The sequence below is a fragment of the Suillus paluster genome (assembly GCF_016628075.1).
Source record: "Suillus paluster strain FC165 chromosome Unknown EDB91scaffold_4, whole genome shotgun sequence".
NCBI lineage: Eukaryota > Fungi > Basidiomycota > Agaricomycetes > Boletales > Suillaceae > Suillus > Suillus paluster.
Window position 1 is genome coordinate 186,711 of NW_024537564.1, and position 26,880 is coordinate 213,590.

General features: G+C 45.4%; 5 protein-coding genes across 5 annotated transcripts; 3 read left to right on the forward strand and 2 right to left on the reverse strand.

The window, feature by feature from the left end:
- Window positions 1-102: 102 nt before the first annotated feature.
- On the forward strand, window positions 103-255 carry EDB91DRAFT_1022575 (uncharacterized protein; the record flags this gene model as incomplete). The annotated part of the gene is made up of 1 exon (XM_041312591.1): window positions 103-255. A coding segment is annotated over one exon (153 nt), but the record flags the coding sequence as incomplete, so codon positions are not given.
- A 2,954-nt stretch (window positions 256-3,209) lies between these two features.
- On the reverse strand, window positions 3,210-5,609 carry EDB91DRAFT_1243106 (uncharacterized protein; the record flags this gene model as incomplete). The annotated part of the gene is made up of 8 exons (XM_041322243.1): window positions 3,210-3,827; window positions 3,882-4,142; window positions 4,185-4,372; window positions 4,421-4,585; window positions 4,637-4,755; window positions 4,808-4,936; window positions 4,997-5,385; window positions 5,430-5,609. The coding sequence occupies 8 exons, from the start codon at window positions 5,607-5,609 to the stop codon at window positions 3,210-3,212; spliced, it is 2,049 nt and encodes a 682-aa protein (XP_041182415.1).
- A 303-nt stretch (window positions 5,610-5,912) lies between these two features.
- Window positions 5,913-7,491, reverse strand: EDB91DRAFT_1243107 (uncharacterized protein; the record flags this gene model as incomplete). The annotated part of the gene is made up of 5 exons (XM_041322244.1): window positions 5,913-6,384; window positions 6,433-6,566; window positions 6,627-7,040; window positions 7,095-7,292; window positions 7,348-7,491. 5 exons carry the CDS (start codon window positions 7,489-7,491, stop codon window positions 5,913-5,915), a joined length of 1,362 nt encoding a protein of 453 aa, XP_041182416.1.
- Window positions 7,492-7,834: 343 nt separating this feature from the next.
- On the forward strand, window positions 7,835-8,984 carry EDB91DRAFT_1077762 (uncharacterized protein; the record flags this gene model as incomplete). The annotated part of the gene is made up of 7 exons (XM_041314953.1): window positions 7,835-7,981; window positions 8,037-8,089; window positions 8,138-8,168; window positions 8,248-8,326; window positions 8,497-8,535; window positions 8,615-8,715; window positions 8,910-8,984. The coding sequence occupies 7 exons, from the start codon at window positions 7,835-7,837 to the stop codon at window positions 8,982-8,984; spliced, it is 525 nt and encodes a 174-aa protein (XP_041182417.1).
- Window positions 8,985-9,913: 929 nt separating this feature from the next.
- Window positions 9,914-15,259, forward strand: EDB91DRAFT_1077763 (uncharacterized protein; the record flags this gene model as incomplete). Its single annotated transcript, XM_041314954.1, has 18 exons — window positions 9,914-9,932; window positions 9,977-10,008; window positions 10,065-10,186; window positions 10,242-10,372; window positions 10,426-10,637; window positions 10,667-10,687; window positions 10,912-11,328; window positions 11,605-11,937; window positions 11,991-12,662; window positions 12,700-12,728; window positions 12,765-12,890; window positions 12,947-13,055; window positions 13,163-13,308; window positions 13,358-13,742; window positions 13,814-13,991; window positions 14,045-14,156; window positions 14,230-14,948; window positions 15,009-15,259. The coding sequence occupies 18 exons, from the start codon at window positions 9,914-9,916 to the stop codon at window positions 15,257-15,259; spliced, it is 4,014 nt and encodes a 1,337-aa protein (XP_041182418.1).
- Window positions 15,260-26,880: the final 11,621 nt, after the last annotated feature.

Sequence of the window (26,880 nt, forward strand, 5' to 3'; positions counted from 1 at the left end):
AACCTGGGTACGTGCTTCGTATTGTCACACCTTATGCCATCGCTAACATAAATCATTGAAGAATTCATCTTAATGGAGAAGGATGTGTTAGGAAAAGTTAAAATGAATTATACAAACTACAAGGGCGCTATAGTAGAACAGCATAGTGTAGAGCTAACCAAGTGGCCTTTGCCAGGGGGCATCAAAAATCCTTCTAAGGTTGGTGGAAGAGCCCAGGTTCAGGCTTTATTGGATGCTCTCAACTCTGATTCATGCAAGTGGGTGTCTCTGTTGGAGGAAGAACTTGTCAAGAGGATGAAGGATAACCAGGCATGGCAAGCGCGTGGGGAACAAGTTTACATACCAAGGAAAGCCAGGGCTCGTGTGTCACAATCCAAGAGCAAAGCAACTGTTGGCACTGATGATGAGTCAAGCTCAAGCTCAAGCTCGAACTCAGACTCGGACTCGGATGAAGAATAGTACTCGGCGCCTTCTAGAAAGATTGATAGGATAGTGATAATAACACCGAGCACCATGATCATTGCCGTCAAGCTTTGTTTTCATTTAAGGCACATTGGGGGACTATGGTGGTGGTAGTGTTGAACCGAGGCAAGAATGTGTCGCAGAAAGAGTCAAACAAGCAACAGTAAAGGCCGATCAACATGAGGTTGGAGTACTGATGATGCAGAGGATGTTGAAGAACGTGTCGCAGAAAGAGTCAAACAAGCAATAGTAAAGGCTGATCAACACGAGGTTGGAGTACTGATGACACAGAGGAAAAGAGAGCTGTGTGGGAATGCAGAGGATGTCGGTGATGCCATCAGACATCCATCAAGAGAATGAATATCAAAAGAATGGTGGGATTTGGGCCAGGGACAAGCAGGATAGTGAGCTCATCGTCAAGGACAATGCAGAGGCTGTAAGGGAAGGGTGTGAAAAGCTTCAGAAGGCATAGTGACAGCCATCATACCTTGTGGTTCCTGGCAGAAGATAAGTTATCTGGGACAATGATAAGGAAAAGAGAGCCATATGTGAATGCAAAGGATGTTGGCGCCATCAGAAGTCCATTGGGAGAATGAATATCAAAGGAACAGCAGGATTTGGACCAGAGACAAGCGGGATAGCAAGCTCATTGTCGAGGACAATGTGGAGGCAGAAAGAGAAGGGCGTGGGAGCTATCAGAAGGCATAGTGGCAGCATTGTACCTGGCGGGAGATATCCAGGGCAATGACAAATCAATCAGGTAAGCCAACCTTATCATTTATTTCCCCACTCTCTCAATATTCCTAAAGTCAGTGCTAATTGCTGTGGGTATCGCTGAAGTACTGCAGCATAGGTTTCCCCTCCTCATTAGTAACAAACATGTTATACTATATACATCACTAATAAGTGTGGGAACAGGTGTTACTCAGGTGATTTTGAGTGGGCACATGGAAGGAACATGTGCAGTCGGCTCTTGATCAAAGATCGTCACAATTTGAATCGGTTTCAACAAAACAACGGCAAAGGACACACATGGAACAATTAGTGTAAGCATTGCAACGTTGAGCTCACGTATGATACAACTACAAAAGGCTATGTATAATACAGATACTACTATCCCTTATGATCTATTCATGATGGACTGTCATTTCGTGAGTCATGCTTTTTCGCGGTGAATTTCGTGACATACCATTACACCATGTGACAAGCCATCACATTTCCATGCCCAAAAGTGTGACTCACAAAATGGAGGCTCGTCACGAATAGACCGTAACTGATAGTATCAGGGTGCAAATGAGATATGTTCAAGGATCTGTCATTTAACACACTTTTCAGTCTTATGATACTGTATAACCCTGTCATAGGATGTGTACATTGGCCTGCAAAACCAGGTCTACAGGACAACGGCCGGCCCACATATATCCAGGACTGGCCGGCTGTGTGAAACATGTGCAGGCCGGTGACTCTTGAATAAATGCCATATATGCAGTACCTGGATAGGCCGGTGTGCACCCATGTGCAGGCCGGTGACTCTTGAATAAATGACATATCTGCAGTACCTGGATAGGCCGGTGTGCACCCATGTGCAGGCCAGTAACTCTTGAATAAATAATATATCTGCAGTACCTGAATAGGCTGGTATGCAACCATGTACAGGCCAGTGACTCTTGTATACATAATGTATCTGCAATACCGGGATGAGCCGGTATGCAGGGGTAGGTGTGGCTGATTATACATATATAAGCTTATCTGTAGTCATACCAGAAAAGCCTATAAGGGCCAGTGCTATAATATCAATACAGGCCTATCTATAGCTGACACTACAGTGATACAAGATCATAGGACAAGCTGAAGTCAAGGTCAATAAAAATAATAGAAAATCTTGAAATCAATGTGGTACACTAGTAGTACAGTTGTAAACCACAAAACTGTAACACAAGCTTGTAGAGGTGTTAGTTATACAAATCACATAAATCAAAACTCATGGCTCACACATAGGTGTAGGTCACACAAAAATTCTAAAGTAATAAGGCAAATTATACAAGTCCATGCTGGCCATCCTCTCCCTGCATATACTTAATATAGCAGGTTGCCTTGCAAGTTATGTTAGGACCATCCAGGTCCTACACAGACTAGGTCATGCATATTCTATACTTAGTTATAACAGGTGTACAGTGAATTTTGAATAGACCAATATTCATGGCCTAGCCTAGCATGACATATACTACTATGGGCCAGCTTGCTATTTTGGCCTGTAGGAGTGGGCCGGCCACAGGGGTCATGACCTGTACTGCTGTTGGCCAGTCTGGCTCTGCATTGTGTAATGGGGGGGCCGGCCGCTTCCACAGTGACCCATACCACTATGGGCCAGCCTGCTATTTTGACCTGTAGGAGTGGGTCGGCCACAGGGGTCATGACCTGTACTGCTGTCGGCCAGTCTGACCTCGCACTGTGTAAAGGCGACCGGCCACTCCCACAGTGACCAATACCACTATAGGCCAGCCTGCTGTTGCATCCTGTAGGAGTGGGCCGGCCACACAGGTTGTGACCTATATTCAGACATGTATGGTCTGTGTCATCTTGAATATGTCTTCAAGTCTCAAGTATGGATATACAAAGCATGAAATCAACTCTAAGCCTTTATGATAAAAGATGTATGGAACAATGTACATAATTTCTCAGGCATTGTATTTCTTTGATGGCACTTTGTCTCTCCCAGAACAACGAGGGGGATCAGGAAGGGAAGATTATGGCTCCTCCACATCTGCAGCAGGCCTCTTACCCTTCTCTTTGGCATTAGATTTCCTCACCCTCTTCTCTGCCTTGCTTGCTTCCTCAGCCAATCTTGCCTCTTCTTCCACCCTCTTCTTCTCCATTGCCCTCTTCTCATCTTCCACCCTCTTCTCCTCAATAACCCTAGCCTCTTCCGCCTTCTGATTCTCCTTCAACTTCTTTCTTTCCTCCCCACGCGTCTTCTCAATGTCTTGCCTCACAATGGACAACCCAAGATTCTCATCTTTCCATATGGCTTCAACTTCAGCCTCTATCCCTGCAATCTTGTCCTCAATCTGGTCACCCACCTCGAAGCCCAAGATAAAGTTACCCAAGTAGTCAGGTACATCATCTTCGGCTTCATCGGCTTCATACTCCTGAGTACGACAACACTCACGAAGTAGAAGTCCAAGTCCCAGGATCACAATCATGCCCCATCCACGAGAATTGAACTTGTAGTTACTCAAATTCTCCAGTGCAGTGGAGGCAGTTTCCATATTCTCATGGATGTCTTGAGGGAGATATGCCTGAGACCAAGTCCAAGACACCCAGATAGGGAGTTGCTGTTTCCGCGCCTTTGAATCTGTTCTTGTCTTTAAAACAGACAAAATAAATGTGAGATCATAAGGTTATCAGATATGACATACCAGAAGCTTTTGAACTGCAGCAAGAAGCCGTTGATATGAAGGGATGGTAGAGAGAGACTTGAGATAAGCGACCATGTCCCTAGTGACATGGTATTTGGGGCTGGAATCAGCAATGGGAGCAGTCTCCAAGTCGTCTTCATCTTCATCCGATGAGCTTTTACCATCATCAATCTTCTTCAGCCGATCTTCCTCATCCGAACTGACAGGGACATAGGCAGGCTTCTTCCCCGATTTTTGCCTTGCACCTCCCTTCTTGGAGGGCTGATCATAGAAATCAGCTTGCCTATACCCAACAAAACGTACAATTGGTGCGCCATGACTAGCACAATCTAACCAGTGGGAATAAATTGCAGCAATTGTGTCCTTTTGCAGGTGGGAAGGGTCCTTGATGATGACATTCTTAGGAATACATTCCGAATCAAGATAGTGATCAGGATTTTCAGACACTTCACCCCAGGGCACTAGAGCCCGGGGATTGTTGGTAATAAGAGCTGGGGAAAGTGAGTAAATGATAACATTATATGAGGCAATCAACTCACAGTAGGCCTTTTGAAAGACAGTGCGAACAACCTTTTGCCTGTGCTTGAGCTTGAGAGATCCAAAGCCTTTTGGTAGGCAAGGGTGACCATCATTGTCAGCCTCAACAGTCAAATCTGGAAGATTATCTTCATCATTGTCCTCTCCATCACTATCCTCTTCATCAACTATTATAATTTTAGCTATGACATTAGATTTAAAATTAAAAGGAACATCACCATATTCCGCTTTGAGGAGCCAGTCTGCAAGATGATCTTGAGCATGTCCAGCCCATTTCTTATTGTCTTTGGACGCCTGAGTAAAAGGTTTTTTCGCCTTTACAGGCGAGGTCTCCCAGCTTTATGAACAAGTTTATCATCATTGACGACATGCAGCATAAAAACACTTACATAGTAGTTCCAGGAGCCTTTCCCTCACCTCGATCATGGGCTGTAAGGATGACAACATGCAACCCCATAGTTCTCTGAACCATGCCCATAAAGTCCTCCATGACTTTTTTCTGGTTACGAGTACGGTATCTGTTGACATATCATTAAGTTATGTAACATGTGTGCTGATAGAATGTTAGAAAAAAATACCTATCCTTGGTATCTGCAGGAAGTCCTTCTTGATTCCATTTTCCAGCAACCCGGACAAGCTCCTGTTTCACCTCAGAGGACATAGCCTTGTGCCATGCCCGGGCCAATTTTGTCCTCTGGCCCATAGACTTTTGGTCAGAGGTATCGCAGTGCATCTTGTCATATTCTCCAAATTCATCCTTGAATAATTTTTGGGCGACATCAAAACTGGAGAATTCTGTCTTGTACTTCCCAGCTTCCTCAGGCTTATCATTTTCCCGTTCTCTCACCATCTCTACAGTCACAGCATCTGCAGCAGATCTGTCTTTATGCCCTCCCTCAATAATTTCTTCCTCTGCCTTGCAATCCTCGTCATCCTCCAGGAAGTCCAAATAATATGTATGAACAGCCTGTATTAATTAGATTAGTATAGAATAGAATTTTGAAGGCTCACCTTCCGAAGATTTTTCTCTGGAAGCATGACACAAGGGTCTTTGGCTGCTTCACTGCTCCCTATAGCATCTTTGATTACTTTGAGGATGCGAGCCCTGATAGCAGAATTTCCTTTAGCTGCAACAAAGGAATCCTTGTGTTGGTTCAACACATTGCTAAAAACGAGAGTCCAGCTGGCCATTATATCACAAAATGACACGGATGCAGGCCGATACGAGTTTGCAGAATGCAGGATCAGCCGAGACTTGATTGTGCTTGAAAACTCAACCATTATGTCACATGACCGTGTTGTCAACAAACACGGTCAACAAACATGGTCATGTGACATGTGCGTTTACAAGTTACACTATATTTACTGAAATTCACCAACATTCACAGTTCATCTAACAAAGTTTCATTGACAGACAACCAAACATTATTGCATAGAGTGAAAACATGTATGAAGTGACAAAATTTGAGTAGCAAAAGTTAGAAATGTACATGATCAAGTCAACAATGGTTCCACAGGTACCTCCATCCATGAACACCCCTGCTTCCTACCTGCTGACAGCATGGTGGTGCCTTTAGGCTGACTGAACTTGAAACTCTGGTCACAGGTGGTATTCTTGCACTCAAAGACATAGGTCTTGTCCCCACTGGCCCTGGCATAGGCTGAATGCCAAGAATTAGTACACCCACAGCTTGGGCATTGGATTGGCAGGAAGCCGCCCCAAGGCCGGAAGTTTGTATCACCCCATGTGAACTTGGAGATCTGGAGGCTAGCCTCAAGCGGTGTGAGTAACAGAACATCAGTGTGGCGACCAAGTTTGTATGATTGACCCAGCATTTCACCAAAGGCAAGGCGGATGGGGCAACGTTCGATGAGGACTTGCTCCGTGAATGCCAGGAGCAAATGAGATGCAAAGGATGGCTGGAAATGCTGGGCATTGAAAGCGATGGTGGTGGAGAGCTTGTGGCTATTGGCAGGTAAGATAAGATAAGAAATTTAATTTAAATGAACTTACTGGACTACTGCACGTTGCAACTCTATGGACGAATCACTGTTGTTGACAATGGAGCCACAGCACAAAAGCCACAGATATGTTTCCTTGGCACAGTCGAGGAGAGACTGCCATGGACGGAGAATAATCTCCAAGAACTTTAAGTTAAAAGTAGTTAGTAATCAAATGCACGCCAAAAAGAAAAAAAAAAAACTCACTTCGTCAGATCCAGCGCTGCCATAGTGCTTCTCGCCATCATCACAGGAGTACCCAGCAAACAGGTCACCATGGTCATTGTCACTGTGGGTGGATATACCAATGACGACGTGTTCCCAAACAAACGAATTCTTGAGGGCCTTGATAATTTGACCGACCGTTTTGAGGTAAGCACCCGGGGCAGAGATAATGTCGTATGCAATCTCACGATATTCGATACCCCTGCTTGTGAAGTACGGCTGGAGGAACGAATGAGTGAAAGAGAAGGGGCTGCCAGTAGTTTCGAAGTCGATGAGGACAAGATGGATGAATAAGATGGGGGCAGCGGAAATTTCGGCGCGTGATGAGAGTTCGAGGGAAGCGTGGATCCGTAGAAAAGACTGGAGGACTGTCGTGCCGTCACGATAGTAGAAGCCCTGATGTACCATTAGTTGTGAATGAACAGAGAATGAAAACAAAAAAAAACTCACATAGTATAGTGCGCCCTGCTTCTCCATAGTCATGTGGCAACATATACACCTGAAAGACACATCCTCACCAAGGATCGTGTCTTCAGTGCCCAGTGGGAGCTCCATGCACAGCCGGCACATCACTCTGGGGCAATGGTTGCACATAAAGAGAGGATTCTCTTTGAATGATGCAGAGCCATCCCGGCAGAGGATACAGAACTGTTGGAGGGAAGGAGCCATATTAGCACAGACACAGCAAGAACAAAAAACTCACACCGTTGTGATGAACCGTTTCGCATATCTCCATGTGCTGGCCTCCCTCTGATTCTCCTCCTCCAGAAATACGGTTAGCGCGAGTCCTAGTGGTCTTGAGGTGGATGTGTGGTGCTGAGCCACCATTGGACTTCTTGGCAGTCATTTTGGTGCAGGCCATGGTTACTGAGGGTGATGGGAGGAGAGGGCTGGCTGAAAAGCTGCAAATGTAGTCAGTATACCGCTTGCCACACACCAGAAACTCACCACAGTGACTCAAGAAACATGTATGAACTGGTACTTAGAAGTTAGCAGTGAGGAAGACGAAAGAAACAAGTATGTGGACCAAAACCAACCAAATGTGCACGTGATGTCAGCCGGCAAAATTTGGACTTGGTGAAAAAACACCAACCAAATGCCACATGACCTTTTTGCAAACAAGAACAAATCAACAAACATACTTCAACCATTAATATTCCTCCCACGGTTCATTTTCCTCAACCTCAACCATGTGTATCGTCCTATACTATCCTCCCTTTGCTCACACTACTAACCTCAAGATGTTCTGTGCTTCTGTCCTTTGGCCACTTGCAGACTGCAGCTGCAAGTGGTCAAAGGCAGTGCTACAGTTTTATTCAAGTGCTCACTCCCACAAGGTGAGTATTTGTACATCTGTTTAACAGTACTAACTTCTGGTTTATTTTTTCATAGTGGTTCTTCACAGGCGGCGCGCTATCAATCCTTATTGATAGCGCGCCTTTCAGGTTAGTCTTTTGCCAACTCTTTGTATACTGACCGTCTCTTACTTACAGTGACTTGGGGCATGTCATAGACACGCCCCAGGTCAGTGTCTCCTTATTTCTTCAAGTAGTTGACTTTTCTTCAGGTTTTTATGTACTTTTCTGGCCATCCATGTCCCCAGGGACTGGACGCCTTGAATTGTGGGTACTGGGGGAGTTTGTCTTGGCCATCCATGTCCCCAGGGACTGGATGCCTTGATTGTGGGTTCTGGGGGAGTTTTTCTTGGCCATCCATGTCCCCAGGGACTGGACGCCTTGAATTGTGGGTACTGGGGCTTGGGCTTTCACGTCTACTCTGTATTGTACTGACTTATTCTCTAACTTTCTATGACATTTTCTGTAGTGCGCCTGTTTTTTGTTCTGTTTTCAAGGTTTTTCCGCAGTGCTGGCCTGTTTTTTCCAGTTTTCAAGTGTGTTCTGTACTAACGGTTTATTTTACTAGTGTTCTATAACACATTTTCTGTTGCACTGTGTCTGCCTTTTGTTTAGGTAGGCGTCAGTTTAACATTGAAGATCATACTGACTTGCACTATAGTTTTGGTGGTCTACACCTTCTGTGCCTACCACCTTTCCTTAACAAGTTTAATCCGGTAAGCGTCATTTTAATATTCAATATCATACTAACTAATGCTATAGTTGATTGATCATTAATCTACATTTTTACCTTCCTTTATGTACTGTAGGGTGCAAGGCTAGGATGGAGAGGGCTCCTCCATCCCTGTCTTGCATCATTTACTTTAGTTTTTTTACCTTAGCTTTTTGGTTTGGACTGTATTTAATGTAGAGCTCAACGCAAATGTATTACCCTTTATGGGCATTTTCTGGTCATGTGATGCTTAAATCTTTGCCCAACTTTTGAGTCATGTGATCGTGAGAGTGATGGAAAAGGCAACAGATTTCAGTGATAGATCATTGAACGATATACTAGATAGTCCCACAAGTTCACGCATTGGTTCTAGCACACGAAATTCTGCCCGGAATCCTTATGTATGTTTCATGTAAGTTTCCCCCCACACATATGACTATGTATTTTGTTTGAATAAAATGAAGTGGTTGTCGTGCCATGGTCGAGTTATTAGTGTTTGAGGCCAGTTTGAGGTTGGTGAGGAGTGGGTTCCTTCGAGTTCAACATATTTCCTTTCTGCCAGGCGATCCTGAAGATTCTTGGATGAAATTTTGACCATGGATAATGAGAACTCCGGAGGAAGTTTGCGAGTGTATTGTTGACCGGGAGCGTCTTGCATGAATGGCGAGTTTTGATAATCAAGTGCCTGCACACGAACTTTGTCCTGACTTTGTGTGAGAAAGGTCCGAATGACTAATGGTCATCAAAGGCTCGTCCTCTCATGTTGCAATTGGGTCAGGGATAACTGTGATCCCAACGTCTTGCATGAATGGCGAGTTAGACCATAATGGTAATGTGTTCTCCAGTGATCCCGACTGCCAGTTGGATGCAACCACTAAGTTCCGGAAACTGTTGTCAAAGGAGATTAGACCATAATGGTAATGTGTTCTCCAGTGATCCTGACTGCCAGTTGGATGCAACCACTAAGTTCCGGAAACTGTTGTCAAAGGAGAGGAACCCCCCAATTGAGAAAGTCATTGAGTGTGTGGTTGTGCCATAAAAGGAGGCTGACCCAGCAAGAATTCACTCTGAGGCCGGCCGGCCACCCCCCACATACTACAGAGGTGGACAGGCCTGCTGGGCCAGTTGCCCACAGGATGCCGGCCGTGACTTCGATATGAGAAAGGTCCAAATGACAGCAGAGTACTGTAAACTTTAGTAGAATGGCCGAGAGTTTAGGGTGTGAGTTACCAAAGATGTGTTAATTACATCATGTTTATTTATAGACTCATTACATCACAACTACAATGAGTGTGAAGTGCGTGAGAACTTTGGTTCATTTTTTTTACATCCCCCATGGAAGACAACCTGAAGAGCCAGGCATCGGAAGTAAGGGAAGCTCTGAGTAGCAGGATCAGTGATATACTTGGGAATTCATCTGAAATGGGGGTCCTGAAAGATGGGCAAGTGGTAACAAAGCTGTTGCATAAAGCTAGGTATCTATTGGTGGAGTATCAATTTTAGCTGAATTCTAATTGATTAATCTTTTAGAATGAGAATATCAGTCCACCTCCAGATTTGCTTGGCAACACCGGATGACACTACATTTACTGAGACATCAATTTCAGTATATGAAATTGATCAGGCCGCACTAACTATTGCCCATGCAATGGTCAATCCCAGTGAGTGTCCCAAAATATTTTTAAATGTCATGAATTCTAAAGCAGAAGTATAGTCAATGTTGATTGGGATGTGGATCGATATGCTGACAGGGTCAAGTTGTCACCACCAAATCGGGATGGGTCAGCAACCTCCGAACTGGAAAGGCTCAAGAAGTACTTCCCTGAGGCAGTGCTCAGCAAAATTTCCACTCCAGCCACCATTGTAGACAGGCATGGCAGAATCTTGATGGTTTACCTCCCCAATATTTTGTCACCTTCTCGTCTAGTATGTTTCTGGATGGGATTTTTTCTCAGGGGCTGATTAATAAATTAGGAGTACGTTAACAATGCTACCTCAGGCTTACGAAATTCTCTTCTTGATACCCTGCCGCCCATTTCGGATCAAAAAAAGAGTTGGTGAGATGATGGCTTTGTGGTGCCAGAGGGAGGGGGTGAATTTGGGGCTGGTAGGATTACTGTGTCACCTGCATATTTCATGCAAAGACAAGAGGTATTGTATTTTCAGTGCTGAATTTTCCCAGTTCTTACTTGGTGATTAGCGATTGATAGATCCTCTGGTAACGTCAGAGTCTTATAACTCAAAGGAGGTCCAAAAACGGCTAGCAGCTTTGACAACATCAGAATTTCTATGGAACTCCATTACTGCAGCAGTGGCACCGGAACTTTTTGAATCAGGTTTCTCTGCATTTTCCAAAGTTGTCAAGGAAGTTCAGCAGCAAAAAAATAATTTGGCTCTGGTGGATTCTTGGCCCTCTATCTTTTCAGGGTTGGAAATTATTGCCAACCGAACAACCTTCAGCCACAGAGATCCTGGTGGATCTCCTTCACTTTTTGATCTTCTGGTCAGTTTAGGTCGAAACCATCATGCAACTCTTTCTTTGGCCGATGTCCATGCAGAGCTAGACTATTCGCCTGGTGCAATGGACTATATTGCTGGTAGGGTACTGGAGCACTCTGTGGGTCCTTGGATTAATGGAGAAAGAATTGTGGTTGCCCATTTCATGAAGGATGCTGTGCATGATAGAGTAAAAGTGCCAAGGCCAAGTTTTCCTATGCAGAGGAACTTTTTAGAGTTGATAGGGAGGAAACCCAAACACACGGGTCAGAGAGCCAATAAATTACAAATATAGTTAGGATAGGAACAGGACTGTTTTGGGGTGTGTGGGCAGTGGTGGTGGTGGTGGACTGCCCCAATAATGCCAATGTTCTTGTTGTTTTATCCCCTTTGACAGACTCTCAATTTCATGAGCTCGCAAATCACACCAAGGAATAGAAACAGGGTCAGAGTCCAGCCATCTTCATCTGGAACTCGCCCATCAAAAAGAAAAAGAGGCGCTTATAAATATGCATATATCCCTTCAAAAACACGGAGGGGAAAAGATTTGTGGAAAGAAGCTAATGCATCATTTGTCTATGAGGACTCTGATAGTGAGATAGAAGTGGCTTCACCATCAAAACAAAAGAGGCATCACCATATTGAAGATCATACACCGGTGGAATACGACCAAGAGGTTCATGGTGATTTTTGGATGGGAGGCTTGGATGGTATGAAAAGAAAAACAAAAGTGAGTTCATTGAATTTTGAAGTCTCGAGTTTTTAAAAAAAAATCATGTGCAGACCCAAAATGATTTCCTTCGAGATTACTTGCCTTGGCGCACTGAATATTTTTCAGTGTTATTGGAGTTAGAGCAGCTGGTCAATGATGGGAAATGCAAAGATTGTGAAGAAGGAGAGGGGTTGATCTGGTGTTTGTCTTGCTCAGGGACACATGCTTGGTGTCCTTCTTGTGTTGTTAAAACTCATCAACACAACCCCTTCCACAACCTTCAACTCTGGAATGGCAGGTTCTACAAGACTACTACCCTGCAGGCTCAAGGGTATATCATGTATCTTGGCCATGGGGGGGAACCATGCCCCAATATCTCACATCAGCCAGACCCATCTCCCTGGGAAGATCTTGGGGCCATGGAAGATGTGTTTGCACAGGAGGAGGGGGATACAATTAATGATACGCAGTTAGGAGTATCTAACCTGGTCATTGTGCACTCTACTGGTGTTTACTCACACAGTGTATCATGGTGCCAGTGTCCTGGAGCTGAGAAGGCACGGCATCTCCATCTCATGAAAGCAAGGTTATTTCCTGCCAGTATCACTCGCCCTCAATCTGCTTTCACATTCGATGTCCTGGATAACTTCCTCATAGATGCTTTGGAGTGCAAGACTTCAGCCATGAGTTTCTATCAAAAGCTCCGTCGGTTCACAAACAATGCATTCCCTGATAAAATACCGGTGAGTAATTTCTTATGATTGTGTGCCAAGCTGATAGGACAAAAAGGACCGTTACCGTGAACTTATGTGAGTGTCACGTATATGGCGGGATTTGGTTAATAGAAAAAGGTTTGGGTTTGGACATGACACTGAACGATCCCCTGGTCCAGGGGATTTAGCCCTTTATTGCCCAGCATGTCCGCAGCCTGGAATCAACTTGCCGACATCTTGGAGATATGACTATGAAGAGTAAGCTGACTCGTAACTATTGCAGTAGTATGTCACTCATTATTGGTCTGTGGTAGGTGGTTAGCTATGCAAAGATATGTGGTCGATGGAAATTTAACAGCACAACATATGAAAATGAAAATTCCGGAAGACGATGTTTCTCTAGCAGATGGAAAGGGATACATGGTAACAGAGGGACCTTATCAAGCTCACATCCATGATTCTGTAGAAGAGAGAGAGGCAAGTGATGATTTTGGATGACCGGTTCCTCCTGACTTATAATATTTTTGAAGAAATCCACTTGCAGCAATCATCGGGCAGTGAATGCAGCAAATATCCAAAGCAGCAACCTAAGAGCTACAGGGGTTGGGGCAACAGCATGTGCTAGGCATGGATGCTTTGTTCCTCATGCAGTGGTAGACTTCCAAAAGGGAGAGCGGTCTGTGATTGTTTTGTTATTTCAGACAATGGACTGACCCTGTAGTCAGGCACATGAACATGGACTATTCCATTTGCAATGCAGTGAAATATATGCCCGAACATATTGGCAGTGCGCTCATCATCTATGATGTTGCATGTCAGTGGAGTATTCACTTTGCTGAATGGGTGGACCAGAGCTATCATCTGTCCCTTCCTGAGGGGACTGAAATATTGCCCGCAATTGGCAAGTTTCATTTGAGCGCACATAAGCTTCAATGCTTTCCTAGGTTCAGCCTGAATTTTATGACTGGAGCCGCACATATTGATGGGGAAATATTGGAGACACTCTGGGCTCCTTTCAACAAGATTTCCCCCACTGCGAGATCCATGTCTTTGGCTCACAGACAGGAAGTATTGGATGACCATATGCGGGATTCCAATTGGAAGAAGCTGGTCAGCATTGGCAAGTCCCCTTCATTCTGGTTTCTGTGACTTCGCCTGACATAAAATTTGCAAAAGTCAAGTCATTACTCAAAAAGTATTGCCAAGCCCTACAGGGTATTAGTGACACTCAGGGTCCATACGAGGAATTAACCAGATCACTTGATTTGGCTGATGTTCAGGAGTGGAAAAAGGCAGCCGAAAAAGCAGCTCAGGACCATGGAGAGCTTCTTGACATCTATCAGCTTAAAATGGACAAAGGTAGGTCTTATGTTGTGGACGTTGATTTCACCCTGATGGAAAATAATTTAAAGCACCCACTATGGCTGAAATACGTCTCAGATTGACCGAAAATGAACTTTCTGCTAATGGTAGGACTGGGTCTGTTGCATGGTTGATTGACGGTATAAATATAGAAAATGCTCAGTAAGATATTCTAACTTTGGGATTGGATTGACTTAAATTGTGTTACTAGAGATGCCTTGAGATTGTCTATAAGGCAGCTGCCCCAGGATCCGACTGCTTCTCAGAGAACTGGGATAGAAGAAAAAAGGCAGAAGCTCATGGCACGGATTATTAAGTTCCATGAGGCTGCAGAGGTCATGACTAATGGTATGGAATTGGAGGGAGGTGAAGGAGCACCACTGGACAACCCTGAACTGTGCCTGGAGGAGGCTGGCATATCCAGTATGGATGATCCAGAGGAAGAGGATATTTTTGACCTTGAGGGTAATACTGACTCACCTGCAGAAGTCACCGAGATTTGGATGCCATCATGGGCAGCCTCTGGTCACATCATGGATGATGTTGTCTTGGCATTACATCAAGAAGAACTTGAGCTTCGAAAGGGTCAAGCAAATGACTGCCTGGAAAAGCTCTGTCAAGCCCTGGGTGATAGATCAGTTGTGTTTCGGGAGAAAATACACTCCAACAAATCAGTCCATCACCAGGGCACTAGATCTAAAAGGGAACTTCAAAAGATAACTCTCTCCATCAACAGACAGGCCCGAGGTTACAGCCGGGCAAGGGCTGCAATGCTCCACCTAGGGGCTGACTCTGATACAGTGGCAGTGTATCAACCCCTAAAGCCTCAGGACCTAGTGGTGAGCAAAGAAGTCACAGAAGAAAACAGGCATGGGCAGGGTTCAGATAAATTGGCTTGGTTTTGGAGGATCAACAATGCAGAGGACAGTCAGAAGAATGTATGGATGAACGAGTGTAAGTTTTATTGTGATCTGCTTTTTATCAAGGTAATCAGCTTATATTCTCCATTTCCAGTTTATCGTGTGAATTGGTTGAAAGCTAAAGCACGGTATGACTGTTGGTCAGAAGAACTGAAATTGGTACAGCATGAAATGTTTTGGACCATGTCCTGGTTTCAGACACAGGAGGAGAGGTGGAGAGTTCGGGCAGATGAAAGCATCAAGAATGGGAATAGGGCATATGCTGAGAGGCAGGCATCTATGTGGGCAGAATTTTCAGCTCAGGGTCTCAAGAATTTTGAAGGAAAATTACTTATAACAAGTTGATAGTTCACGAGTTGACATGCTAATGTAATGTTGATCTTCCTGACTTGTAAAAAAAAGTGTGATGTGAGTATTCAGAATGTAAACATGGTGTAAAGGGGCCAGCTGACATGCTTTGGGCTTCTGGCATAGTAGGCCTGCCCACCTCTGCAGTATGTGGGAGGTGGCCGGCTGGCCTAGGAATGAATTCTGGCTGGGCCTGCCTCCCTTTTCAGCCTGCATAGATGGGCCGGCTGGCATGCCTTGGGCTTCTGGCCTAGTAGGCCTGCCCACCTCTGCAGTGTGTGGGGGGTGGCCGGCTGGCCTGGGAATGAATTCTTGTTGGGCCTGCCTCCCTTTGCAGCCTGCATAGAGGGGCCGGCCGACATGCTTTGGGCATCTGGCCCAGTGGCCTGCCCACCCCTGCAGTATGTGGGGGGTGGCCGGCCGGCCTAGGAGAGAATTCTTGCTTGCAGGGCCAGCCTCCTTTTGTAATGTGCATCAAGGATTCACTCAAACTCATCCATCCAGGGTCAGGGATAACTGTGATCCCAAGGTCTTGCATGAATGGCGAGTTTTGATAATCGAGTGCCTGCACAGATTTATGTTAACCATAGACCTAGTGTTGCGAGGATATGCCCATTGACTGCAATTGGGTCAGGGATAACTGTAATCCCAGTGTCTTGCATGAATGGCGAGTTTACTTCATTAACATATTCCCTTTCTACATATCATCTGCTTGTGAATGTATGTCCCTCCATGCAGACCATAACGTGTTCTCCAGTGATCCTGACTGCCAGTTGGATGCAACCACTAAGTTCCGGAAACTGTTGTCAAAGGAGAGGAACCCCCCAATTGAGAAAGTCATTGAGTGTGTGGTTGTGCCATAAAAGGAGGCTGACCCAGTAAGAATTCACTCTGAGGCCGGCCAGCCACCCCCCACATACTACAGAGGTGGACAGGCCTGCTGGGCCAGTTGCCCACAGGATGCTGGCCAGGCTCTCCATGCAGACTGTAAAAGGAGGCTGGCCAAGCAAGAATTCACTCCTGAGCCGGCCGGCCACCCCCCACATACTGCAGGGGGGGCAGGCCACTCTATGCAGGCTGCAAAGGGAGGCTGGCCGAGCAAGAATTCATTCCTAGGCCGGCCAGACACCCCCCACATACTACAAAGGTGGGCAGGCCTACTGGACCAGATGCCCACAGGACACCGGCTGGCCCCTCCTTGTAGACTGTAAGGGGGGGCTGGCCTACTCAGCCAGATATGAGAAGCATGCTGGGTGGCCCTCTCCTGCAGACTGCTAAAGCAGGCTGGCCCTGCAAGCAACAATTGATTCTTAGGCCGGCCGGCAGCCCTCCACATACTGCAGAGGCAGGCTGGCCTACTGTGTCAGATACCAGCAGCATGTCGGCCAGCCCCTCTATGCAGCCTGCATGACCAGGCCTATCACTGGCCTACACAGATACTGCAGAGATATTATTGTGTATAATAGGGCACCGGCCTGCAAGGGTTCTGCAACACCGGCCAGGTCTGGTTCTGCATGGGCCTGCCGCTGTCCTGTACACCTGGTTTTGCAGGTCAATGTACATGTCCTATCACTCGGTTCTGCAGTACATATGACTGAAGGGTCTGCATTTAAACTACATGAGCAACTGCTCATCGCGAGTGCAGCATCTCCATTGGAAGCATAGAGAGTGCTTTGTTCTTATTTGAGAGCTGAGTGAAGTGCGGTTGAGGATTGTAGATGAGACAATATGACTGAATACTTACCATTGAACCAGGTACATATGATGGCCTTCGTAGCTTCATCACTCTGCTCCATGATGGATTGGTGCAATTTGATGGCTGCTCCAATTCTGCCTGCCCGAAAGAGTGCATGACATTGTTGCTGGTGCACAGTTTGCCACAAGGACTCGAGGTTCCAGCCAAATAGGTGCCAAAAATAAAGAGTTGAGTATGATGAGAATATCCAATTATATAATATCAGCGTACGACGTCAAATTCCTTGTACAGAGAATGGATTTCTGATGTATAAAAGAAAGTACTAGCACTGATGGCAGCAGTGAATTGGTAAACAGCTTCATTGAAGCACACATTATCCATGGCAGCATTTCCCAGTTGGACGTATAGATAGGCCTGGTGTGCGAAGGGCAGAAGAATTAGTGGCAGCACACAAGCGTGTGCTTGATTGAGTGCATAATGCTTACTTCCACGACACAACAAGCGAGAGGATCCACATTGGGAGACACAACCAGCTCTTCGATGCACTGCATTGCCTCTTCATGTTCATTTGCATTGAACAGTGCGATAGTCTGAAAATGAATGAAGTATTGTGGAGTATGCAGACAATTATTACCTGCCTTGATGAAGAAAAGCAGTTGGTCAGTCTTGGGATCTCCGTTTGTGAACATGGATGCGAGGTCAAATGATATCCTCACAACCCAAACCTGGTTTTGTCCACAGAGGGCAATGCCCTTGGAGATACGGCCTGCCAATGAGGGTTGAATGTTGAGGGACTATGTCACCACTGAAGTTAGCTTTTGCAGGAGGGCCATGACATGTCGATCAATCTCACCTGAATCGCATCATGAAGCGCACAATTCCAATCGCATTTTAGCGCCATAATAAATGGGCGACTGGAATAGGAGGTCTGATCGGCAGCACCAGCGTCTATCTATAGATGTAGCACCTTTTCAGCGGTAAGCCAGTCCTTGGCTATGCACGCATTGCAGACTGCTGCATCAATAGTGAGGACCTGCATGAAGGATGTTGGCATTGCATTACTATCAGAGTCAGGAGAGAACATGCCTTGAAATAAGAGTAGGCTTGAGCCTTGGCATAAAAACAACACTTAGATGACAAAGGGGCGGGAAAATGAAAATGAACTTACCTGGTGTGTCACTTGCTCCCTCATGAGCGCATTCTCTGGACCATCCTCTGGCAACACGTGCTTGGATCCTGGCCACTCTGAGATCTTCTTATCCATACCTCTGCTGAGGATGCGGGTATCATCTGCAGAGAAGGTAACGCAGTTCACCTTGCCAGAGTGCTTAAATATGACAATTGTTCATCTATCTGAGAGCCGCCAGAGGCGGATGCGGTTGTCGTAAGATGCAGAGGCAAGGAGAGTGCCATTAGAGTTCAGGGAAATGGTGCAGACAGTCTTGAAATGACCTTTCAAGGGCACCTCACCCTGGGGGAATAATGCATTACCATTGTAATTAAGGTAGAGGTCTTGTGAATTTGACGAGCATCACATGATGTGACCATAGTGTGACATGCTTATGAGACGACAATGCCGGAGCGGCAAACACTGCGGAGTCACAATTAGGAGAGCAGTGCGGTAAGTAGACAAAATGATGGTAGGTAGCAGATACTGTATGTACTAGTATGTATATAGATCATGGATAACATATTACCTTGAATTGGAGGCCATTAAGCCTTCGGGGAGGACCTGATGTCCTCAATACTTCCTCACAGCCCATGCTGCTTGAGCTCCATTTCTCTATTCCCAAGCAGACGGTCAATATTTTGCCACTAAGAACAAAACAGAATACTCACATTTTTTTTCTGTGAGCCTCCAGCCTCGTCTCCATCTCGTCTCGCCCTCTTTGACTGACACACAGCTGTAGCATTGTTGATCTGTGCTTCGTGACAACATTTCTGCCTCCCCATGGGTTCATGACTCGGAACTTCAACTTGTGCAACAGCAGATGGTGGCACCCAGCATTGAATTTCTGTCAGACTTCAAACTCGTTCTTCACATATAATCAACCCTACAGAAAGCTCTCAAAATTCAAAATCTTTTCACCATCTCCACACAGTACTGATTTACTCTATAGATAAAGTGTACAATTGCTTTTCCCGTATTTTGCATAAATTACTTTTATGCTTCCTGGCCCTGTTGGATTGATTTTGAATTTCTCAACCTTGTCACTCTAATGTAACGCTGGGCACATGATGTTGGTCGAATTCGCAAGACCTCTACCTTACAAGATACAGGTATTGCATTAACAATTGTAATGGCTAATGAATTAATTTTTAATCTTAGTAAGAGGGGGTTAGAGGGGGTTAGATGTTAGATTGTTAGATGTTAAAGATTTGTTAGAGGTTAGATGCTAGATGTTAGTGGTTAGTGGTTAGTTAGGGTTAGCTAGGATTATATTCTGCCTTGTGCCTCGGAGGTTAAATGTTATGTAATGTTATGTAAGAGGTTGCTGATAGTTACAATGGTTAATGCAATACATTTGTCTTGTAACTATCATGCATTTAATGCATTAAAACTACAGGATGGCCTGTCAAGGGATCATCAACCTGTTACCAGCGGTTCTCAGGTGAATGCTATTGTCGTATGGTGAAATTAGCCCCTCCATCCGCTGAGAAAAGGCATTTACCATTGGGCGTCCACACGAGTGAGTAGTTGTTATATCCTTCACCAAATGTCACCATCCATCAAGTCCAGAACTTGTAGGAACATGAGGGATTGCCATTGCTTGGTTGTGTGCCATAACCAGCATGGTAAATCTGGATATTGTGCTCTGTTGCAATTGCAAGAAGTGTGGGCAATGACCAGGTATTCGCCATGAATAATAACGGTGAATATCAAACACAGCGGACACCTGTACCACAGCCAATTGCACTTCCTTCCAGCTTCCACATTGATGTGTTCCACAACATCATCGTGGAGTCCAATGATCCACTGGCTAGCACTGTGCTGTCTGGTGAAAAGTCCAGTGATAATATCCAACCAGTGTGGGCGCTAATAGCTTGAATGAAAGGCTCGCTGGTCTCACCATTTTCGCCAAGACGTCCACCAGTTTCTTCATCCCATGCAATGAGCTCTCCATTGGTGTCACCACTTGCTATCAACTGCCCATCCCGTGATACCACCAATGCCTGCACCTGACTACCATATCCCTCCATCTTCTTCAACACTTCACCTTCCATCAAATCCCACAGACAAAGCATTTTGTCGTTCGAGCATGTGACCATACAGTTTTTGTTGGGAAAACTGCGACTGCGGATACATGGGCTTTATGTTCTTCAAACACTCGAATGGGTATTGTACTTGGAATGAGCTGGGCCATTTTATGGAGGTTGACAGTATTGAGCAGGGTTGAAGTGGACTCTGAAGGTGGACTTGATGGGAATACTGTTTAGATCAAAATTGCAGAGATGCATGCTCTAGGGCGTTTTTATGCCACTTCGGATGTAACATTAAATTCTCACTTGACGCCCAAGATGTGGGGCCATTATCATAATCACCTAGTTCGTCAATCTGAGCAACTGAGTTCATGTGTCCTTGCCTCTTTGCTACAGCTTACCATACAAGTCAGCGAGCCTAATCGTATGACCTATCATCACTACAGGTGTTCAAAAACACCATCACTGTGGGTAGTACACTCGCGGAAATTCAGTGAATGGAATCACTGGATTCCCATACCAGATGCCTACTTGAATTTAGTGTGTCGCTCACTCAAATCTAGTGATTTTTATATCACTGAAAGGACAAACTTGACATATGTAAATTTCTGCAGAGTCTCCATTGATTTTCAATCAAATATATCACTAAACATACAGCAAGAACATCACTGAAAAAGATCAAGGCCATCACTGGAAAAGACTGACGCAGTCACTGGAATTGTCCAATTATAATGCAGCATTGATGTAAGCATGCACTTACTTTCATGTGATTAATGTGTCCTTCATTGATTGGACACTGTGCCATAATTGTCGGTGTTTGGCTGCTAACACTCATTCAGTATATATATGTCACCGCTGATGTATCAATATCTTATCTCTTACTGTACCACCGAATCCCATACACTCATTCATGTTACCGCTGTCTGATTGTCCGCTAGTGTTGATTGTCTACTGTGACGACCTTCCACTTTTTTTTAACATCCAGCTGAGTGTTATCTGTTAAAAGAACTGTTATGTCTTTTTCCTTACTGTTATCCTTACTGTTCTCTGGAATCAACCGTTGGGTATTGACCGCTGGTCAACCCATCACCATATAGACAACAAACTGCCTCCCTGCTGCCCTCAGATAACTATACCCCTGTCTGTCACAACGTGCAGTCGTGACAAACTTCTAGCGGCGCTCGCTGATATCCAACCAGTGACCACATCTACAACATCTACATGAACACCACCCACCTCTCTGAACTTGCCCTCACAACCATCCCTCTTGACTTCTCACTCTCATTCGCAAGTTGACACACATATATCCACCGATTCTGACTCTACTGATTCCCACGCCTACAACATACCTACTATGTCAACCACACCGAAGGTTGTGCGTGTCGAACAGACATCTGCGAGTAAGCTGCCCCTTCTCACAGCAGGCGAGCTGACTCCAGAGGCACTACGCTCCTGGGAAATTGGTTGCACACAGTTCTTTCTGCACAAGGAGGTGAAGGACAAGGAAATGGTAAAGAAGGTTGCCTGGGGAATGCAAGAGGCAGTCATCCAGGACTGGTACATTAATGACCATGAGCAAATTGACAAGCTCACCTTTGCAGAGTATATAGCTGAAGTCTGCAGCTACTGGCTTCCTTCGGGTTGGTCCGACATTGTCCAACGCAAGATGCTGGCATCTACTCAGGGACAACGCCCCTTCAATGAGTGGGCAGTTGAAGTCTAGAGTCAGAACACCCTCTTGCATGGGACGGCATCTCATCTTACAGAAGTCAATATCTGGTATCACCTTGAGTCCCACATGAATTCTGAACTCACCGCTGATTACCATGCTGAACACATTACCGAAATGGATCTACACAAGTGGATCAAGAAGCAAATGCGCTATCTTGTTTGGCAGTGAGAGGCTGTAGATGCTGCCTTGTGCATGGAATGTGCACGCTTGAGCGGGGAGAAGAAGCTCACTGCAGGTACACATTTCAATGCGAAGGCAGGGCAAGCTACTAGTGCCTCTACCACCACCTCTGCAAAGACCTTTACATGCCTACCCTCTCTCACAGATAACGAGTGCCAACTCCTTCGGGACAACGACAGATGCTTCAAGTGTTGCAAACCTTTCATAGGTCACACATCCACCACTTGCCTGAAAGGCTTCCCAGATGGCGCACTGTATAAAACCCTTACAGCTGCTCTGATCGCTTTGAAGAAGCCAAGGAAGATGGGTGAAGTTGTTGCAGCGGTTGACGTTGAAGAACGGCACACAGTTGCAGTCGTGATGCCATCAGCAGTGCTTGGTGATGGTACTGACTCTGGCGAAGAGTGCATGACCCTGCTACAGACCCCTCATCTGTGTTGGGACTGTCTTGTTGATGGGCCAGCTGTCTCTTCTTCTGTTGTTGTATCCGCTCTCATTGACCATGGTTCTTCTCTAGTTCTGATTGATGCAGCACTTGTCGACAAACTTGGACTGCGCCATCGCCAACTATCAAAACCGTTACCTGTTTCACTCACATTGTCTCACAATAATTCCTTTGTTCTCTTGCAATATGTCAAATTGTCTTGTTTGTCTCTCGATCAGAAATACATGTCTCGGACTGTACATGCAATAATTGCACCAAATCTTTGTACTCCCCTGTTACTTGGAGGCCCATTCCTCAAACATAATTGCATTGTGATTGACCACGAGCTGTGTACCTGCATTGTAAAGGATCTGAACTATGACCTTCTTCATCCTCCTGCAGCTGTTGTGTCTTCTCAGCATATCTTGCCATCAGGCCCTCAGTTATTTTGGATGAAGCATGATGTTGTCAACGAACTCAAGTCTGTCTTACCAGAACTCAAAGCTATTGTTGACAACGAATGTGAGCCAGTAAAGGGAGTCAATCTTGTGGCTGCTTGTTAAGGTCGTGCTCAAGGGAAAGACTACTCAAAGGGCTTCGGCTTCAGCTCGTGCGCTGCACCCCTTACCCGAGTACATGCCCTTAATTTCCAAGGGGCAGAGGGGAAGTCCAATGGAAGTCCGGGGAGTTCCAGAGGAAAAATGTCGGTGGAGCTCAGTGGAACTCCGGAAGACTATGTGGGAACGGAGCAAGACTACTACGGACAAGTCCAGAGTAGAAACAGAACAGAGGTTAGACTACCCTAAGGTAGAGCTGGAGAATTAGTCCTAAGGTTTAACCCCTAAGACTCAGGTGGACAAGAGATGAGACTCAAGTCCAGAGATTGCAGGAATGAGCAGAACTAAGATGATATTTGAACTAAGGAGTTCTGGAGTATTACAGGAGTCTATATACTGTAGGTATCATGTAAGTAAATCAGTCAGCAAAGGTAAGGGCTATGTACGAAGCATGTGGAAAGTCTATTAGTAAGTGTAACAGATCAAAGCAGCAAAGTTGGAAATGAAGTAAGAATGGACGGATCAGTAAGCATAGTGGAAAAGGACATAACTGGTAACCGGAGCAATAGCTATTTTAAAAGGAGATAGGGGTGAGTTCAGAGATGAGAGCAGAGCGCCAGGTGAAATAACAGGACGGAGGACTGGACTTTAGTGGTGGGTTCCGGAATTCCGGATCCGGAGGTACGGGATATGACACTGCTGTGCAATCATGCATCAACATACTCGAATATCAAGACGAGTTGACTGCATTGGATGCCAAGCTGCAAGCAGAGTTCAAAGATCGCTTTCCGGCCAATATTCTGCACGATGACACAATGCCATCTGAAGTTTTGTTTCACATCCATCTGAAAGACACTAATAAAATTGTTCAACAGCGCTCTTATGACTGTCTGAAGAAGTATTGCGCTGCCTGGAAAACCCTGTTGGACTCACATCTTGACAATGGGCATTTGTGCCACTCAGAGAGCGAGTGGTCATCCCCGTCATTTGTTATACCAAAGGCAGACCCAACTGTCTTGCCACGATGGGTTAATGACTTCCGGCTGTTGAATGACAATACTGTCACAGACAACCATCCATTGCCACATATTGATGAGATTCTGAAGGACTGTGCTAAAGGGAAGTTTTTTTGGGAAGATTGATATGACTAACGTGTTCTTTCAGATGTGAGTACACTCATATGATATGAAGTTCCTGGCGATTCAGACTCCCTTTGGGAAGTATGCCCATGGGTGTGCAAAATGCTCCAGCGGTACATCAACGACAGATGACGACAGCGCTACAATATTTGATTGGTAAGATTTGCCATGTGTATCTGGACAACATCATCATTTGGTCACAAACGCTCAAGGAACATGAGGCAAATGTGTGACAGGTCCTACTGGCATTATGGGCAGCACATTTGTATTGTTCTCCAAAGAAGACATCGCTCTTTAACACTGAAATTGATTTCTTGGGTCACCACATCTCTGCTTGGGGTATTGAAGTTGATAGCTCAAAGGTTGCTCGCATCCTGGACTGGCCGCAGCTGCGTAATGCGACTGAAGTGTGTGCATTCTTAGGTATTGTCTGGTACCTCTCAGACCACTTACCTAACATCACTGAACATACACATGTTCTTACTGCACTGACAACAAAGTCTGCAGAATTGGAGTTTTTGAGCTGGAACAAGGACCATGCAGACGCCTTTCAAGCCATCAAAGACCTCATTGTCAGCCCACGATGTCTCACAACAATCAATCACAATAATCCAGGGGACAACAAGATCTTCCTTACTTGTGATGCCTCTGACTATGCGATGGGTGCCATGTTATCCTGGGGCCTGACTCACAAGACAGCGTGACCAGTTGCTTTTGATTCAATGCAGCTGTGGAGTGCAGAACTAAACTATCCAGTACATGAAAAGGAGCTCCTGGAAATCATTCGGGCACTGAAGAAGTGACGTTTGGACCTGCTGGGTGCACATGTTGACGTATACACTGACCATCAGACCCTCCTGAACTTCAACATGCAATGAGATCTCTCTCATCGTCAAGCACACTGGGCGGAATATATGTCTCAGTACGACATGACATTGCACTACATTAAGGGGGAAGACAATGTGGCAGCTAATGCTCTTTCACAGTGAAGGGACACTGCATCGACTGCTGATCTGTATGCAGCTCTACTTACCATACAGTCAGATGCAGCCCTCCTGGACCGGATTATCAAAGGGTACACTATTGATCCCTGGTGTAGTAAGCTGAACAGTCTGCTAGGATCATTACATGGCTTGTCTTGTGATGAACGAGGGCTCTTCTATATTGTGGACCAACTGGTGATTTCACAGGTAGATGACCTTCAGGAACATCTCTTCAGCGCAGCTCATGATGTGGCTGGTCACTTTGGTGTGGACAAGTCATATGCTCTACTGCAAGGTTCCTATTACTGGCTGAACATGCGGTGTGACCTCATTGATTCTTATATTCCCTCCTCCACAGAGTGCATGCGTAACAAGTCTCGCACAACAGCAACAGCAGGGCCATTACATCCTCTACCAGTCCCAGATGGTCGTGGTGACTCTGTGGCTATCAATTTCATTGGGCCGTTGCCAGAAGACAGTGGATTTAACATGTTTGTTTTGATAACAGACCAGTTGAATTCTGATATCTGTTTAGTGCCTTGCAAGGACAACATATCGGTGGAACACTTTGCAGGCTTGTTTTTCGACCATTGGTACTGCGAGAATGGCCTACCACAAGAGATCATCTTGGACCGCGATAAGCTTTTCTTGTCGAAGTTCTGGCGTGCACTGCATAAACTGACTGGCATTACACTTAAGATGTAATCCTCTTATCATCCGGAAATGGATGGCGCAAGTGACCACACCAATAAAACAGTCAATCAATGTCTTCACTACTACATTGACAGAAATCACAAGGGTTGGGTTCATGCACTGCCTCACATACATTTCCATATCATGAACACTGTTAATGTGAGTACTGGCTTCTCTCCTTTTCAGTTGCACCTTGGGTGTTCACCTCATATATTGCCACTACTGGTTCCAAAAGCTACCACCTCCGAAGAGTCTGAAGAAGAACACGCATGCATCTTGCTGTCACAGCTCAAGCATGATGTAATGGAAGCACAAGATAACCTACTTGCAGCAAAGGCAGCCCAAGCTGCGAACATCAACAAGAGTTATGCGCCAGCTCTTGCGTTACAGGTCGGTGATTGTGTCATGCTCGCCACCAAACATCATTGATGGGAGTATATGCAGAAGGGGGACACATTACTGCTGTCTGATTGTCTGCTAGTGTTGATCGTCTACTGTGATGACCTTCCAATTGAGCTAATACAGCACAGGCAAATGCAAAGAGACATCTAGTGCATAAACAGAGACATGAAGCAGTATAACAGTTGCAACCGATAGAAGAACAGCATGCATGAAGAATACCAATGGAAACAATCTTGAATGAGTTGGTGGCAATTTGAGCAGAGATGGTTGAAGAACTGGTTATTGGCATTGAAGGAATGGCAAGCAGAGACGAAGGACCTGGTGTGTATTGACAGAGAATCCAGTGAGCAGAGACAGAGAACCTAGCAATCAGGGACAGATGAAGAACAGCCAAAGACCTGGTGAAGAGAGACGACCTGGTGAAGAGACGACCTAGTGAAGAGAGACAAAGAACTTGGTTGGAAGAGATGGTAGGCATGAACAAAAGCTCATCTGCACGACTGAAAAAGACAAATTGTCAGTGAGATGGTGCACATGGAGAAAAATCACCCTTTGCCTGGCTGGTTGTGTGCATGAAGGTTTAGGCCACAGTACCAGAGTAGCCTGGATGC